This window comes from Ptychodera flava, chromosome 12, assembly GCF_041260155.1.
Source record: "Ptychodera flava strain L36383 chromosome 12, AS_Pfla_20210202, whole genome shotgun sequence".
Lineage (NCBI taxonomy): Eukaryota > Metazoa > Hemichordata > Enteropneusta > Ptychoderidae > Ptychodera > Ptychodera flava.
Window position 1 is genome coordinate 42,642,158 of NC_091939.1, and position 16,998 is coordinate 42,659,155.

The 16,998-nt window shown below is 38.7% G+C and overlaps 2 protein-coding genes across 2 annotated transcripts; one reads left to right on the forward strand and one right to left on the reverse strand.

Annotated features, from left to right (window-relative positions):
- Nucleotides 1-483: 483 nt before the first annotated feature.
- Nucleotides 484-3,051, forward strand: LOC139145981 (uncharacterized). The gene is made up of 6 exons (XM_070717429.1): nucleotides 484-720; nucleotides 1,070-1,146; nucleotides 1,351-1,553; nucleotides 1,665-2,030; nucleotides 2,280-2,432; nucleotides 2,860-3,051. The coding sequence occupies exons 1-6, from the start codon at nucleotides 560-562 to the stop codon at nucleotides 3,049-3,051; spliced, it is 1,152 nt and encodes a 383-aa protein (XP_070573530.1). The 5' UTR covers nucleotides 484-559.
- Nucleotides 3,052-8,041: 4,990 nt separating this feature from the next.
- On the reverse strand, nucleotides 8,042-9,584 carry LOC139146384 (uncharacterized). The gene is made up of 3 exons (XM_070717766.1): nucleotides 9,189-9,584; nucleotides 8,296-8,506; nucleotides 8,042-8,096 (listed from the first exon to the last, which is right to left on the reverse strand). Exons 1-3 carry the CDS (start codon nucleotides 9,278-9,280, stop codon nucleotides 8,079-8,081), a joined length of 321 nt encoding a protein of 106 aa, XP_070573867.1. The 5' UTR covers nucleotides 9,281-9,584; the 3' UTR covers nucleotides 8,042-8,078.
- Nucleotides 9,585-16,998: the final 7,414 nt, after the last annotated feature.

The window sequence follows — 16,998 nt, forward strand, 5'->3', positions numbered from 1 at the left end:
TTTGAGAAGTGAGGTGCATGACAGGAAGGAGTTTGCTGCCCTTACACCATCACTGTATGCAGAATACCTTCCATTTACATTTCCTGTCAAAACATCTACGGGCAAACAAAAGATGGAAATACGATTGGCACCACTGGTTGGCTGTGATGACTTGCTTGCTCTGGTTGAGCAACACTTAGCAGCCAATCATGAGTGAGTAAATAGTTTGCCTTTCCAGATAAATACAAAATATCTTACAGGTACCATAATATATTAGAGAAGAGAGAGAGAGAGAGAGAGAGAGAGAGAGAGAGAGAGAGAGAGAGAGAGAGAGAGAGAGAGAGAGAGAGATGTGCAAAGCAATGCCACACGATTACATTGTCATTGATCAGTATTTTAGAATATACATTCACCATAGCGTGTCTGTGTTACTGACATGTGCATCCATTCTCCCTGCCTAATTTTTAATGGGATGAAGATAATTTTGCATTTCAGACTTGGTAGGTTAACCTGACATTGTGGAACCATCCCTGAAGACATCATCCAAATTAAAATTGGAGGTGATAAAGGAGGTGGATCAATGAAGTTCATCTTTGAAGTCTGCAATCTGGAGCATCCAAATGCAAAGGAAAACACTGTAGTGTGGTTGTTGTTTGAGGCCGGTGACAGTCATTACAACACGACAGTGGCACTAGAGAACTATGCCCAGGTTGGTCACAGTTTGAACGGACACAAATGGAAGTAAGTCTGAAGCAAATTATCCATAAAATATACCACACTGGTCTTGCCATGTCATTGAGTAACTGTGATTCAGCCGTTTGATGAAGGTGTCTCTATGTGAAGTTAAGCCAAAGGATTAAATATTTTCCAAAGTCTATCACTTTTAAGTCATTTAGCAGTTGTTTGTGCATACAGTGTTTTCCTTTGCATTTGGATGCTCCAGATTGCAGACTTCAAAGATGAACTTCATTGATCCACCTCCTTTATTACCTCTTTATGTAATATTTTCAGTTGAGTGAGCGCAAACAATGTAATCTCAATCAAAGCTATATGTACATGTAAACACAACAATTTGTTCGATATTTTGCAGCAAATACACAATAGAGGTGGTTATGTGTGGTGACTATGAGTATGAGACAAAGATGTATGGCTTATCTGGCGCTGCTGGTAAGTTTGGTAATTAATATTTTCATCTGAATATGATCAAAATTTTAAGAGAAAAGCTACTATAGAATAAAGTGATTGGGCATATACTAATGCAGTCTGTTGATCTTGGCAGGTATTTCAGTGATTGTTCTATTGAAGTATATTCTGACTGTTTGTGTTCATGTCAAGCAAATTATAGTGCCAATTGTGTATATCTCATTTTAGGTAAACATTTCTGCCTGTGGTGCAACATAGATAAAGATCTGGCCAAGGAACCTCTGTCTGAGCGTGGCAAACAATGTCCTCGAACAGTGGAAGATATCATCCAATTCAATAACAGTTTTGTAGCAGCAGGAGCCAGATTAAAAGATGCATCCAAATACTTCAACTGTGTCCATCAGCCAATGTTGATGATTCCAATTAGCCAGGTGAATATAAAACAACTTAAGTACAGTACTGTATTCCATTAAGAGCAGTCAATGATAACAAATACATAACAATGAAAATAATGCTTTTATCATCTTTGCATATTTTGACAGGTTTGCCCACCAGCATTGCATCTAAGCCTTGGAATCTTCTTGAAGCTATTCAACTTGCTAGAGAGTTACTGCATACCTCTGGATGTTCAAATGTATCTTCAAATACACAAGAACACTCCTGACAGTAACTCTCAACCTGCAACACAGGTCCGGGCAGATTTTAACACCTATCTGGCCCTAGCAGTTGAAATAGCTTCTTTAAAAGATACCATGGCAAAGATCGATGAGGAGTTGTTGGACATAGATGGTCAGATGATTTCTTCCATGTTAGATGACCAACAGGAATCAGACTCTCCACAGACTAGCACAGACATGAATTGGTTGCAGGCTGCGAAATGTGAAAAACAAAGAGAGCTACAAACTCTGGTTAGTAGGCTAATGTCATTCTCAGTTGTGATACTAGCTATTCAACTACGCAGTCATGTTTTGATGAAAATACAGTATGAAAAAGACATTCACTCTCAGGAAATTTGGTACTACTTGCTGCTGATGCAATACATTTTTTAGCATAGAAGATTGAATGCATTTGTGATTACATGTACATTGCATTATGACATGGATTATACAGTTATAACAGAGTACTAGTATATTGATTCTTGTTATTTTTTCCTGTAGCAAACAAAAATTACTACAAAACAGAAAAGCTTGCCAAGTGAGACTGGTTATATCATCCAGGCCATTGATATGACACTGCAGAGTATTAATGTTAAACGTCAGGCATATCATGGAAAGAGCTTCATTGGAAACCACGTAGATACTTGTTTAAAGGTTGGTATCATTGTTGCCACAACATTGTTTTTAACTCATGACACTACCTTCTGATAGAATGCTCCTGATTGGAACTCATATTTTTACAACTCTTTTCTGGTTTACCATGAGTGGGGTTTATTTTGAAGCACTGTGGGTATGAATTGTTTTCACTGGCTTGGTTTTGTGAAAATTCAAAATGTATTTTTCCTCCTTGAGTTAACAAAGGGATTTCTATCCATTTCAAATTTCAAGTGTCAATAAACATTGAGTGTAATTTGTTTCTCTAGTACAAAATTTGCAAGGTGACCGATGATTCTTAATTCTTCTCAAATTGGTGAAAGTACGGTTGCAAGTTTCTCTCAGGAAAGTTTCAGAGCAAATTTAAGATTGAAGTCTTTCATTTATAGGACATATGCTACCTTAACACGTATAAATTCTATTTTAGCCCAAGAACATCAACAAGATTTGTGCGACTGTGGTTAACTGTGTGCAGTCCATGTGCCCATCACTTATTGACATGGCACATGAGATCCATGACTTGTTTGAGCCTCTGCTGCTCAAATTCAGTAGATGTCACTCTCTGTACAGCGTCAGTAGACCACTATCCCCCAGTGAGATCAGTGAGTTTGGTAAGTAAGCTGATGTAAGAAACCCTGTGATAATTGAATAATTTTAAAGGTACTTGACCTGAAAACCTTTCATAAAATCGATGCACTTTGGTAGTTCAAATTGTATGTATATAAAATGCATCAGACGAATGCACGGTCACCATTAAAGGTCACTTCATCAAAAGCATATGGCCCAAAGGTCAAATTGCAGGTGTATAATAGAAGCCCTAGTCCACATAGCATGGCATACAATTTCAGAAGTTTAAGGTTGTAAAAATGTCATCCTGTTTTCTCTAAGTCCAAAACAGAGTTTTATACAAGACTTCTTTGATTATTTTCCCTTGTAATTCTACACATGACAAAATCTCATGCAAAATGGCCTTCTCGTAAGAAAGAAATAAATGATCATGAGATCACACAAACTCATTTTACACATTTCAGTTTTATTTTCATCAGTGATTATAGGATGGGGGTATAAAACCTTAGTTTTTTCAGAAAAACTATCCATATTCAATTTTTAGGACATAACGTAGAAGACTTATGCGATATTTCCGCAATAAGTTCCCCAACGAAAGTGTCACACCTAAAATGCACATCCTAGAAGATCATGTGTTACCATGGATGGAAGTACGAGGTGTTGGATGTGGCCTCCATGGAGAACAGGGAATGGAAGGGGTGCATTCAGAGTTCAACAGCTGGGTGCAACTTACAGCAGGATGCCAGACAAACTTCAGCGCTACAACACTGTGCTCTCGCTGTCGCTCGTAACGTTCGTAAATTACGAACAAAAATGAAAATTTACGAAAAAAAATACATGCCCGATCGGCCATTTACGAACAATTTTGTTATTTTTGAAGCCTGATTTTCGGTCGAGATTATGAATTCCGCGGAAATACTGTCATATTTCGTCTTTCAAAAACTACTCTGCCCCTATCATCGGCGCATCGACGATGGTAATAGCTGTGGACTTTGACCTGTGCTAACATGAGCATGCGCGAAAAGGTTTCAAGATCCCCGGGTCGTGTACCCAGATACTGGTGTGCTATGCATTACGGTAGTTTCGAGATACCCAAACACTCACATGCTGTCAACTTTCCGAATGGACGCTGGTGAAGCGGATCGAGGGAAGCGGGCAGTTACAAATGCTTTAGCTGTAGTATCCTCAGCTGGGAAAGAAAGTTAGGCATAAATACGGCACCTGATATGAAAAATTGGAAACAATGAAACCGCCGAGAAGAGATCAAGACAGTGAGCCGGAAAGATAGTCGAACTGCAATCCGGACCGCGCATGGTTGAACGATGTACCGTACTGCAAAGTGTTTGTCTGTACATGGAGCGGAGGTGGAAAAGAGCCGGAAATCTTAGCCGGAAATCGTAGTTGTCATAGATTTGTCATTTAACGATCTGCAGATTGAATCTTTTTAAGTGAACTTGCCAATTTTAATAGGTTTCCTTCAAAATATTTTACAAGAAACTGTCTCAGCAAATGTTATGAATACTGATAGTTTTCTTTGATGATCCGAAGACAATGCTATGCACACTCCCAAGACGAAAACGTTTATCCAGACAAAAAATAAATGACGATCATCTGCAGCGTTTTAAAAGTAAAACTGTCTCTAAGAAAACATTAGCAGGATCACCAGTCTCAGTTTGCGTACTTAAATTTGCTGTTATAATCAGACAAAATTTGTGCGAAACCACAGACTGCCAAATGTTCTGATCAGTGGTTGTTTTAAAAGAATTTATATGGCATAATGACTGCAGCTACCAAGAGGCACCACACACCTATGGATAACATGCATACTTTCAAAGTAACAGAGCTTTCCAAATATGAAAAACAGGTCAGAGATTTTCTAGCATCTAAACTTGTGCAAACACTGATAATATTAATGATCACTTCATATATTAATATAAAGCACTGACTACACACACAAAGGGAGTTACGATTTGTGTCACAATATACTTGAAAATGTTATGTTGTGTAAGAAAGATCGATTAATTGAATAACATTCATGGGCCGGTTGACCAAAATGACACACTTTATTGAAACAAGGAAGAAATTTCAATGTTACAAGCCTGTGCTCTCGCTGTCGCTCGTAACGTTCGTAAATTACGAACAAAAATGAAATTTACGAAAAAAAATACATGCCCGATCGGCCATTTACGAACAATTTTGTTATTTTTGAAGCCTGATTTTCGGTCGAGATTATGAATTCCGCGGAAATACTGTCATATTTCGTCTTTCAAAAACTACTCTGCCCCTATCATCGGCGCATCGACGATGGTAATAGCTGTGGACTTTGACCTGTGCTAACATGAGCATGCGCGAAAAGGTTTCAAGATCCCCGGGTCGTGTACCCAGATACTGGTGTGCTATGCATTACGGTAGTTTCGAGATACCCAACACTCACATGCTGTCAACTTTCCGAATGGACGCTGGTGAAGCGGATCGAGGGAAGCGGGCAGTTACAAATGCTTTAGCTGTAGTATCCTCAGCTGGGAAAGAAAGTTAGGCATAAATACGGCACCTGATATGAAAAATTGGAAACAATGAAACCGCCGAGAAGAGATCAAGACAGTGAGCCGGAAAGATAGTCGAACTGCAATCCGGACCGCGCATGGTTGAACGATGTACCGTACTGCAAAGTGTTTGTCTGTACATGGAGCGGAGGTGGAAAAGAGCCGGAAATCTTAGCCGGAAATCGTAGTTGTCATAGATTTGTCATTTAACGATCTGCAGATTGAATCTTTTTAAGTGAACTTGCCAATTTTAATAGGTTTCCTTCAAAATATTTTACAAGAAACTGTCTCAGCAAATGTTATGAATACTGATAGTTTTCTTTGATGATCCGAAGACAATGCTATGCACACTCCCAAGACGAAAACGTTTATCCAGACAAAAAATAAATGACGATCATCTGCAGCGTTTTAAAAGTAAAACTGTCTCTAAGAAAACATTAGCAGGATCACCAGTCTCAGTTTGCGTACTTAAATTTGCTGTTATAATCAGACAAAATTTGTGCGAAACCACAGACTGCCAAATGTTCTGATCAGTGGTTGTTTTAAAAGAATTTATATGGCATAATGACTGCAGCTACCAAGAGGCACCACACACCTATGGATAACATGCATACTTTCAAAGTAACAGAGCTTTCCAAATATGAAAAACAGGTCAGAGATTTTCTAGCATCTAAAACTTGTGCAAACACTGATAATATTAATGATCACTTCATATATTAATATAAAGCACTGACTACACACACAAAGGGAGTTACGATTTGTGTCACAATATACTTGAAAATGTTATGTTGTGTAAGAAAGATCGATTAATTGAATAACATTCATGGGCCGGTTGACCAAAATGACACACTTTATTGAAACAAGGAAGAAATTTCAATGTTACAAGCCTGTGCTCTCGCTGTCGCTCGTAACGTTCGTAAATTACGAACAAAAATGAAAATTTACGAAAAAAAATACATGCCCGATCGGCCATTTACGAACAATTTTGTTATTTTTGAAGCCTGATTTTCGGTCGAGATTATGAATTCCGCGGAAATACTGTCATATTTCGTCTTTCAAAACTACTCTGCCCCTATCATCGGCGCATCGACGATGGTAATAGCTGTGGACTTTGACCTGTGCTAACATGAGCATGCGCGAAAAGGTTTCAAGATCCCCGGGTCGTGTACCCAGATACTGGTGTGCTATGCATTACGGTAGTTTCGAGATACCCAAACACTCACATGCTGTCAACTTTCCGAATGGACGCTGGTGAAGCGGATCGAGGGAAGCGGGCAGTTACAAATGCTTTAGCTGTAGTATCCTCAGCTGGGAAAGAAAGTTAGGCATAAATACGGCACCTGATATGAAAAATTGGAAACAATGAAACCGCCGAGAAGAGATCAGACAGTGAGCCGGAAAGATAGTCGAACTGCAATCCGGACCGCGCATGGTTGAACGATGTACCGTACTGCAAAGTGTTTGTCTGTACATGGAGCGGAGGTGGAAAAGAGCCGGAAATCTTAGCCGGAAATCGTAGTTGTCATAGATTTGTCATTTAACGATCTGCAGATTGAATCTTTTTAAGTGAACTTGCCAATTTTAATAGGTTTCCTTCAAAATATTTACAAGAAACTGTCTCAGCAAATGTTATGAATACTGATAGTTTTCTTTGATGATCCGAAGACAATGCTATGCACACTCCCAAGACGAAAACGTTTATCCAGACAAAAAATAAATGACGATCATCTGCAGCGTTTTAAAAGTAAAACTGTCTCTAAGAAAACATTAGCAGGATCACCAGTCTCAGTTTGCGTACTTAAATTTGCTGTTTATATCAGACAAAATTTGTGCGAAACCACAGACTGCAAATGTTCTGATCAGTGGTTGTTTTAAAAGAATTTATATGGCATAATGACTGCAGCTACCAAGAGGCACCACACACCTATGGATAACATGCATACTTTCAAAGTAACAGAGCTTTCCAAATATGAAAAACAGGTCAGAGATTTTCTAGCATCTAAAACTTGTGCAAACACTGATAATATTAATGATCACTTCATATATTAATATAAGCACTGACTACACACACAAAGGAGTTACGATTTGTGTCACAATATACTTGAAAATGTTATGTTGTGTAAGAAAGATCGATTAATTGAATAACATTCATGGGCCGGTTGACCAAAATGACACACTTTATTGAAACAAGGAAGAAATTTCAATGTTACAAGCACTCATGACCCATGATGTACTGTGTTATTTAATGGATCTTTTGAAAATGTGTATCAAAATATGAGTGTTCATTGTCAAAAAAAACTAAAAAGGAATTTTTCACTTTCCTTTGTTTATAATGAAATCATTCATCATTTCTATACCCTTAACATCATTTATTGAGTACCAGAAGTGCTCGTTGAAAATGGGCGGGCTCAGCATTACATAATTTATGCTTACTAATTTATTTTGAACCAAATTCGTAAATTTACTAACAATTTCTAAAGGCCAGGGAGAGCACAGCAACAGCTTATGAAAATGCACCACTTGTCAGTACATCCCGTCAAATCATCAGACAAACCTGAAATTAAACGGCGAAAATTAAAAACATAGTTTAAAATTGTAAATTGAAATCACATTTTAATGAACTGATAATTGAATCAACAATCAATTTTATCTCTGAAAAAACAAAGCTTAGTTTATCACTCCTGAGGTGTTATGTATTTCCCATCTTTTACCATAGCTAATGTATGTGGCTGTGAAAGGGTTAAACCTCTTACCTGCCATTGCTTGACATCATCCACAGATTTGTCCAGTGTGTCTTTCATTTCTTTGACTGGTGAGATGACTTTAGTCCAACTCTGCATCAGATCGTCAAGGTCACGTTTCAAAGTCTCAGCTCTCTGTTGAGAGGTTGAGTTCTTCACAAAGTCAGTACATGTTATACAATGTAAGGGTTGATTGCTGTCATAGAATGGTCTGGTGCAACTCCTATCAAACAGAAATTAAATGTATGAAATTTAATTTGGCATTGGAAAATGAGGAGTTTTAAGCCTAGGTAAGAGACAGGCAAAATCAGTATAAAGTCAAAAACAAAACAGAATTAATAAAGAAAAAAAGCGTACATGAAGTAGAAGAATGCAATAATTACCATTTACAGCATCTTACAGATATTTTTCTCTCATATTTTTTTATAACTATTAAAAAACACATTTTCATTCATTTATCACTTCTGACTCTACTTTGTTGCAGCTTACAATTTCCATCAGTCAGCTGTGCAGAATGATTGGAGTCCAAGCTAAGCACGGCCGTCAGTAAGCTGTATTCAGTATAACTGGAGTGCTAAGGCGAGCTGCAGTATTCTCAACAAGCATACGCCGAGGAGCCATAGCTACTCTGTGGGTATGGAAGTCTGCTTGATTGATCGTCTGCTCCATCAATCGATCTTGAACTCGGTATTCTGCCCTCTGTCCTAACTAAATATTACTTTAAAGCCTAAATCACAGAGTACGCGTTTGAGGGGAGTAGACTAACTAGCCGATAAGCGGCTGCGTCAGGAGCATCTGCTGTGAAATTTTACTGTCTTAGTGTCTAACTCTGAGAGCGATGGCCCAGATATTAATTTTAAACTGAGCATTATATTGCCACAAAGGAAACTGTTATTGTGACTCACCTTCGACTCCTGTTTGGTCGCACGATATATCTAAAATGATTCCACATTAAATGAAATATGTTCGGGAGGTAACTTGGATCGTTCCTAGCCATATCCGAAACGCAGTGCACTGTATATACACTTGAATATCGTCAATATGCACCGCCATCTTGTCCGTCACTCACAGTACAGAGGAAGCCCGGCAGTGGATCTGATGAAGCGTGCAGTTCTCGTCAGTTCCTTGCAAGTCTCTGGCTCAGAAAACAATTATCCTTCACAGAGAAATGTTCCGTGGATACTTTCAGTGATACGTTCCAACTTAACAGTAATCACTGACTCTGAAAGATAAACGACGTTCACATCGAGCCCTAGGGCCATACATCGCGTAAGTTTTGCTTGTGGACGGTAATTACTATGTCTGACGCCTTGGAAAAATTTACACCAATGGTATTCTTTAGCGCCCTCTATATCTTAACGAAAGTGCATCTCGCCGTATGAATGCAGTCGTCCTGTGTACCAGTAGAAACTGAGGAACTGGTCAGTTTCTTTCGCCTGGGAGCGGTGAATTCATGGGAGGTCACCCTTTTTTTACTTTGGTGTTGGGGTCACCATGTCTTTGAAACGCCCAATAGAGGTCAGAGTGTTTTTGAATTTCCACACGGGCCCATACTTTTCTAAAATGCATCGTGTCAGCAGCAAATTTCATCATTCAGTTGCATTTTTCGGTGCGCCCTTGGGGCGTGTTACTTTAATAATCAGACATATTTTTCAGACCTACATATATCAGAGATATTGTATATTCAATATTTTACAATGGGCTCTTCGGTTGCATTAGGGACTGGTCAGTTTCTTCGCTGGGGGGGGCGGTGGATTCATGGGGGGTGTCACCCTGTTTTTGACTTTGGTGATAGGGGGTCACCATGTTTTTGAAATGCCCAATGGGGGGGGGTCAGTGGGTTTTTGAATTTTGACACAGGCTCATCATTGCCTAAAATGCATTGTGTCAGCCACATATCATTCAGTTGCATTTTTCATCGCGCCCTTCGGGCGCGTAACTTTAATAATCAGAGATATTTTTCAGCACACCCGACTTTAACATAACAGGCACACATATATCAGAGATATCTGTTTGTTCAATATTTTTCAGTGTGCTCTTCAAGCGCATTACTTTAATATATCAGACATAATTCAGCACGCCCTTCCGGTGCATGACTTTTCAGGATGTTTCATATTTTCGGTGCGTTCTTCGGGCGCCATACTTTAATAAATCAGAGATATATGTCGGAGATATCTCGATGTTTGCTAAGTGAAAGTGTACCATTATGAAATCTACAGTTCATATGGAAAGCACGACAAATTTCTGATACTTTTCTGTAGTCTCTATGATGAGAATTCAGTATGAGAAAGCATATTATGCACAAATATTTCACAATATATATATTTGATACAGTGACTTATTTTAGAGAGAAAAATGACAAGATATCTTTCGTTCTTATTGATGCAACTATTTTCCTTTGTGTCTCAGGTTTTCTCTAAAAAGATGCTTTTTATGGATAAAATAACGGTTAAAAAAGGCAGTTTTCGTCATTATTTCGTCATTGCTTTTATGGTTTCAATGTTACAAGAAAAGGTCCTCTCAGACACTGCACACATCAGATTTGGCTAAAATAGCTCTCTATGGCTTCTCAGGAGATTTAATTAGATGGCTGGCAAGTGAAAATTTTTGATTTACTGCTTTTTCCTCTTTGATATTAATGATTGACATCCATTTCTGGACAACAGTTCAGGACATCTGGTTAAGCATAGAAAGTGTGAAATACATTCACAGCTCATTCAAAATGTACTGTATTCAAACTTTAAGATTGACACTTTGAAATTCCTATCTTACAACTGACATGTCAACAATTTCATTAAAACACAGAATGACTGTTAAAGTATGAATGTATGTAAAATATATAATATATATATATATATATATATATATATATATATATGTAAAATTTATGTCCACCTTTTGTGTTACAGTTGTCGCGTGCGGGGGGTCACCCTGTTTTCAAAATTTGGAATAGGAGGGTCAGCCACGTCGGCAAAAAATAATCCACCACCCCCCCCCCAGGCCGAAGAAACTGACCAGTCCCTTAGAAAAGTTAAATACCAACACATGTATTTGTAAAATTTACAAAAATAAAACCAGCAGAGGGAGAACATGCGAGATGCTGAGGGGGAAAGCGTCAGAGGGGGCTGTCCTTATGTTGCATGGACAATGTTGAGAAATTGATATGTGCAGTGCTGCAGTATGTTGCAATCTGAGAGGTGTTTTTACTTTTTTCCTAAGTAAAATTGCTAAAACATCCAAAGGGGAGAGCACGAGAGGGTGATTTCCCCCTCTGGTAATGAAAATTTTGAGACATTGAAATGTGTAATGGTGCAGACTGAAAGGTGTGTCAATTTATTTTGCACTCTGTAAAATTACATTGAACACTAAAATTGTTGGTCACGTTTTTTGCATAATCAGTGTTTGAGTCACAATACTCAACTACCAAACAATGACAACACATTTTGTGAAAAACAGTTCTCACTTTTCCAGAGATTGAAGACAAAAGAATATGCAGGAATGGAAAATCTGTGACCTCCTTGTCTTATTTCTCCAGCAGCCAACTTCTAAAGCCTGAATACGGTATGGTTAGTTGTCGAAATGGTTATTGAACTGAAGTATATGTTTCTGTGATAATGAAGGATGAATTCAACAGTTATTTTTTTCCTTGACCCTGTGAAAAAATTGAGAGACTGATGTGTGCAATGCTGCACTCTGGTGCAATCTTAGAGGTGTTTTCAATTTGTCCTTTGAAGTAGTAAAACTGTTAGAACACCCCAAGAGGAGAGCACGAAAATTTTGAGAAATTGATGTGTGAAGTGGTGCAATCTCAGAGGTGTTCAATTTATTTCGCATAAAAAAATGAGTACCACCTTCTTCCTTTCTACATTTTGAACAACCTCCCTTCAAGTTTTTTTAAATTTTGAGTGACCTCTTCCCCCCCCCCCACATTCCTCCGACCCAGACCGTAAATAATGACGGCTCCCTTAAATTAAATTTTGTGAAATAACGCAACTTCGAAAACACAACTCTTTTAATTAGCTGCAATATTGTAACCCACGGGCAATGCCTCGGTTTTTCGCAAATTAATTTGTGTTGCGCCGGCCTTTGGTACGGGCCGGCGGTAAACAGCCTACACGGAGAAATGCCGGCGCACTGTCTGTGGGCGACAATTATTGCAGCTACTATGCGATTGCGTAAATTTACTTAGGCTACGACCAAAACTACAGGTTGCAACATAAATGGCGCAGTGTTCGATGCCGCTTACCTGCAGCAACAGTTATCAGTCTGAAATAATTGCCAGGCAGATAGAAGCTCTGGTTTTAAGTATATCAGTCACACATACATCAGAGATATATGTATGTTCAATAATTTTCAGTGCGCTCTTCGAGCGCATTACTTTAACATATCAGACATTTTTCAGCACGCCCTTCCGGTGCATGACTTTAATATATCAGACATATAGGCCCATATCAGAGATATCAAGATGTTTCACATTTTTCGGCGCGCCCTTCGGACGCCATCATACATATAAATCAGAGATATATGTCAGAGATATCTCGATGTTTGCTAAGTGAAAGTGTACCATTATAAAATCTGCAGTTCATATGGAAAGCATGGCAAATTCCTGATACTTTTCTGTTTTCTCTATGAGAATTCAGAATGAGAAAGCAACATGCACAAATAAAAAAGATGCTTTTTAATGACTAAAATAACAGTTCGCCAAAGGCAGTTTTCGCCATTATAAGCTGTGCTTTTATGGTTTCAATGTTAAAAGGTCCTCTCAGACACTGCACACATCAGATTTGGTAAAATAGCTCTCTATGGCTTCTCAGGAGATTTAATTGGATGGCTTGCAAGTCAAAACACCAATCAAAAGTTTTTGATTTACTGCATTTTCCTCTTTGATATTAATTATTAACATCCATTTCTGTACAACAGTTCTGAACATCTGGTTAAACATAGAAGGTGTGAAATACATTCATAGCTCATTCAAACTTTCAAATTGACACTTTGAAATTCCTATCTTAAAACTGACAAGTCAACAATTTCATTAAAACACATGACTGTTTAAACTATAAATATGATGTGGTACGCGCACAAAGGACGCGCGGTATTCCAAAACGTGGTAGCCGGCTATATCACCTAAGTCATGTTCTATCATTTTTTGTTCTACTTCACGAGAGTGATGCTCAGCTAATCACAGTACCTAGATAATACATGAGGTGTAATAATAAACAACAACCCAGCTTCCGTCTCAGTGATGAGAGAGAGAGAGAGAGAGAGAGAGAGAGAGAGAGAGAGAGAGAGAGAATAACAGATGATGCTGCTGGGTCACACCACGTTCATAAAATTTAATGTGTTCACGTCCATGCCCTGCAAGCTGGTCCTCAATCACTATTGGGTTTAGGCCGCAAAACATCGGGTTTTGGCCGAAGTGTATAGTCTCAGTACAGAATGACCATACTTGTCACAATTCAATTGTGGGCTCCATGTATACATGTATAATGCAAAAGACGCAAGTAAAATGAGAAATGTTCACAAGTACAGAACAGCTAAAGGAAAGAATATAAAAGTGTAAACATTTCAAAATGGGTACACATTGACAATCATTGGACCAAGAACTGATCCTCGGGGTACTCCAGTATCAAGTGACTAGAACGATGGTTTGGTAGAATTAACAACAACACACTGAGTGCGATTTGAAAGATAAGATCGATTGAAACCAGCTGAGAGCATTACCTGAAATACTTAGACGGTCCCTCAGACGATTTAGTAGAATAGTGTGATTCACAGTATCAAACGCTGTAAAGATCAAGTAAAACTACTACTACAAAAAACGAGATGGATGAACAGTCTCATATACATTACGTTTACTTTTTTGTACGTCCCGCACAAGTTCTGTAGATAACATTGTAGATAAAAAGAACCGACTCATTTGAGTGTTTGGATACGGAGGTGCCGAAATACTTATCATGTTGATGATATCTAAACAGCTTGCTGTCGGTCTATGTCAACACTCTAGGTAGACGAAACATGATACGATGAATGCAGACAAATGCTGATTAGGATTTTTTGCGAGACACGTACATGGATACATAGTGAGACTCTGAGAGTAATGAATGAAGCAGCGATTACCACATGTCAGATAGAAATGTCTTTTGAATGCTGGTTTTTATTCTGTCATATGCAAGTCTAAATAAAAAGACTTTCAATGAAACACCGATCCATGGATACCACACAACATATTGGCTTTCATGTATTGAGTTGAAGGGCATGCATTTTCTAAGAAGTAAAACTTGACAGACGTCTAAGTAACACTTTACTCCACGGTTTATTCTTGTGTGTCTATAAAAACAGCTTGGCATCAGTACGTCTTATGGTTAGCCAGAGTGCCAGAGTGCTGTCCTAATTAACTTCAGTCTCTACAATCAACACGACAAGTAATTTAGCACTCCCTTGTGTGGTCTATCCAGACACTTAAATGAGTCGGTTCTTCTTATCTAAGATGTTATCTACAAAAACTTGTATGTTTCGTACAAAAAAGTAAATGTAATGTATATGAGACTGTTCATCCATCTCGTTTTTCGCTGTAGGAAAACATCATGTTTTGCGTCCAGTGCTAGTGTCAATTGTAGCCGTCTCTATCTGCAAATTGTGATGGATCACCCAATGAAAGGCTAACATGATTTGCCAACCTACTACCAACAATGTTATCCAATTCCAATACCTTTATTAAAAACAACAAATTTTACACAGGACAATTTTTTGAGAATGTCATGATTCAAGGATGTTTTCCTGAGAAGAGGCTTGACAGGTACATGTCTGAAGTCTGCTGGAGCGACACCGTCAAGTACGTAACAAAACTCGCACGAGATGAGTCTGCCTCAAAATCTTTGAGGGAATTTGGTCCGAGCAACAGGTAGACGAAGGCGATGAACGATGACATTGTAACCTCGTCAAGAGCAGTAGGTACGAATGAGTCAAATCGACGCATGCGCACTGGCATCAAGTCAGAGATCAGTGAATAATGCATGTAGATAACCAACTCTACTCATCTGGTGTATGACCCAAGTTCAAACTTACAGACTTCACGCAATCCGAAGAGAAACGAGCGAGTTTGCTAATTAGAAAGGCTCATCTCGCATTGACAATGGAATTGATGTACGAGACTGACCTAGACATTGTTCAACGACTTGACACAGTTTTTTTGATCACCAGTGCAATCACTGACCATCGTCGCGTAGTGGCTGTGTTTAGTTTCCGAAACAAGGTTAACGACGTTTATCTGATAAGTACTAACTTCTTCAATTTTCTGCAACCCGCTCCCTTCAAAATATCGTCATGATAATGGCAGAACTTAAGAATTGATAGACAAAAAGTACAAAGTTAGCGCTGGAATTTCATGAATATCTGCTCTTCGGGCAACTTCCATATCCGTACGCATGGTCCAGTTTGAAGAGCCCTTCAAACAAGCGAAGAAGCTTCGGCTGGTATTGTTTGCAGTGAACGACATGCACAGTTCATTTAAGGTCAACGTTTCATCATTGGCATGCGACTTGACACGCGACCATCGTTTTCCCTCGCCGTACCGTTTACATGGTATACAGTTCACTTAGGGAGCCTTCACACTGAGTAAAAGCTTGATATACAACAGTAACAATATATACACATACACTCATTCCGTTCATTTTTCAAATGGTAGTGACTCAGGTTCGTGGACACATATTTTTAATCAACAGTTTTACATAAAAAACGGGGTCTCACACCTAACATGTGGTACATTTTCTGTTAGGTCTATATTTGAAGAAGGTAAAAATTTTGTTAAGTTGTCAAAACATGCATCCGTATGTTTGTTTAAGTCAAAAACATGTGATTTTGAGTTTTTTCACTTAAAAAAGTATAAGTAAGAATTGGCAAGACCCCTGGAGTGATCTGTTAACGGCACTAGACAGCTGGATATACTAGGGGAAAAACCGTGTTTTGGATTTTTGAAATTCGCTTTTGTTTCCGCACAGTGAGCCTTCGAAGTGTGAACTGTCGGATTTTCGCATAAATTGTCGTCTGCCGTTTGTCAAGTTATCGTCACTTCAGGGGGGGGGGTTATCAAAAATCTAAAACTCAGTTTTTCAGGTCTAATCATGAAGTGTTAGCATGCGGAGAATTGGGGAAATCCGCCCACGCGTCGCCGACTTACACTCATTTGAAGGTGCGCATACATAGCAACAATCGGAACTGAGAAAATCGACGATTTAATAAACGTCCCATTTTTCACACAAAATGGCCGAAAAAGTCAGATTTTTGTGCCTTTAAAAAATGTTCATTCGATCTGGGTCTAGGTTAAATATTGGGCATCAGATTTGATAATTTCTGACAAGTCCTGAACATTAATTCACCTAAAAATGATGAAAATTGTGCGTAGAAACGTGAGGCTGGTCAGCGTAAGCGGTGGGTACTATCTCTACTACCTCCATGGTACTATTTACAAGATAAACACTAGAAAGATAATCCAGGGCATAATCTGTTTGTCAAATACGTATCTAGCTTATAATCGATCATATTAACGGTACACTGTTTGGTAACGGTTAGAGTCTGGTTACAAGACTAGAAAAGCTTTAAAAAATACAGCCGGAATGGTTTACAGGTCTGCGTTCTGCCGACGACGCGCACTCCCTTGCTCGCAAGCGCTCGACTTCCGGTCTCATAGCCCGTAATCTATGCACGTACAAAGTGTGA

Coding starts and splice junctions, on each gene's coding strand:
- LOC139145981 (XM_070717429.1), top strand. CDS start 560: ATGAAGTTCATCTTTGAAGTCTGCAATCTGGAGCATCCAAATGCAAAG. Junction 721..1,069: donor TTGAACGGACACAAATGGAA/GTAAGTCTGAAG, acceptor GATATTTTGCAG/CAAATACACAATAGAGGTGG. Junction 2,031..2,279: donor AAAGAGAGCTACAAACTCTG/GTTAGTAGGCTA, acceptor TTTTTCCTGTAG/CAAACAAAAATTACTACAAA.
- LOC139146384 (XM_070717766.1), bottom strand. CDS start 9,280: ATGGCTAGGAACGATCCAAGTTACCTCCCGAACATATTTCATTTAATG. Junction 8,507..9,188: donor CGACCAAACAGGAGTCGAAG/GTGAGTCACAAT, acceptor TCTGTTTGATAG/GAGTTGCACCAGACCATTCT.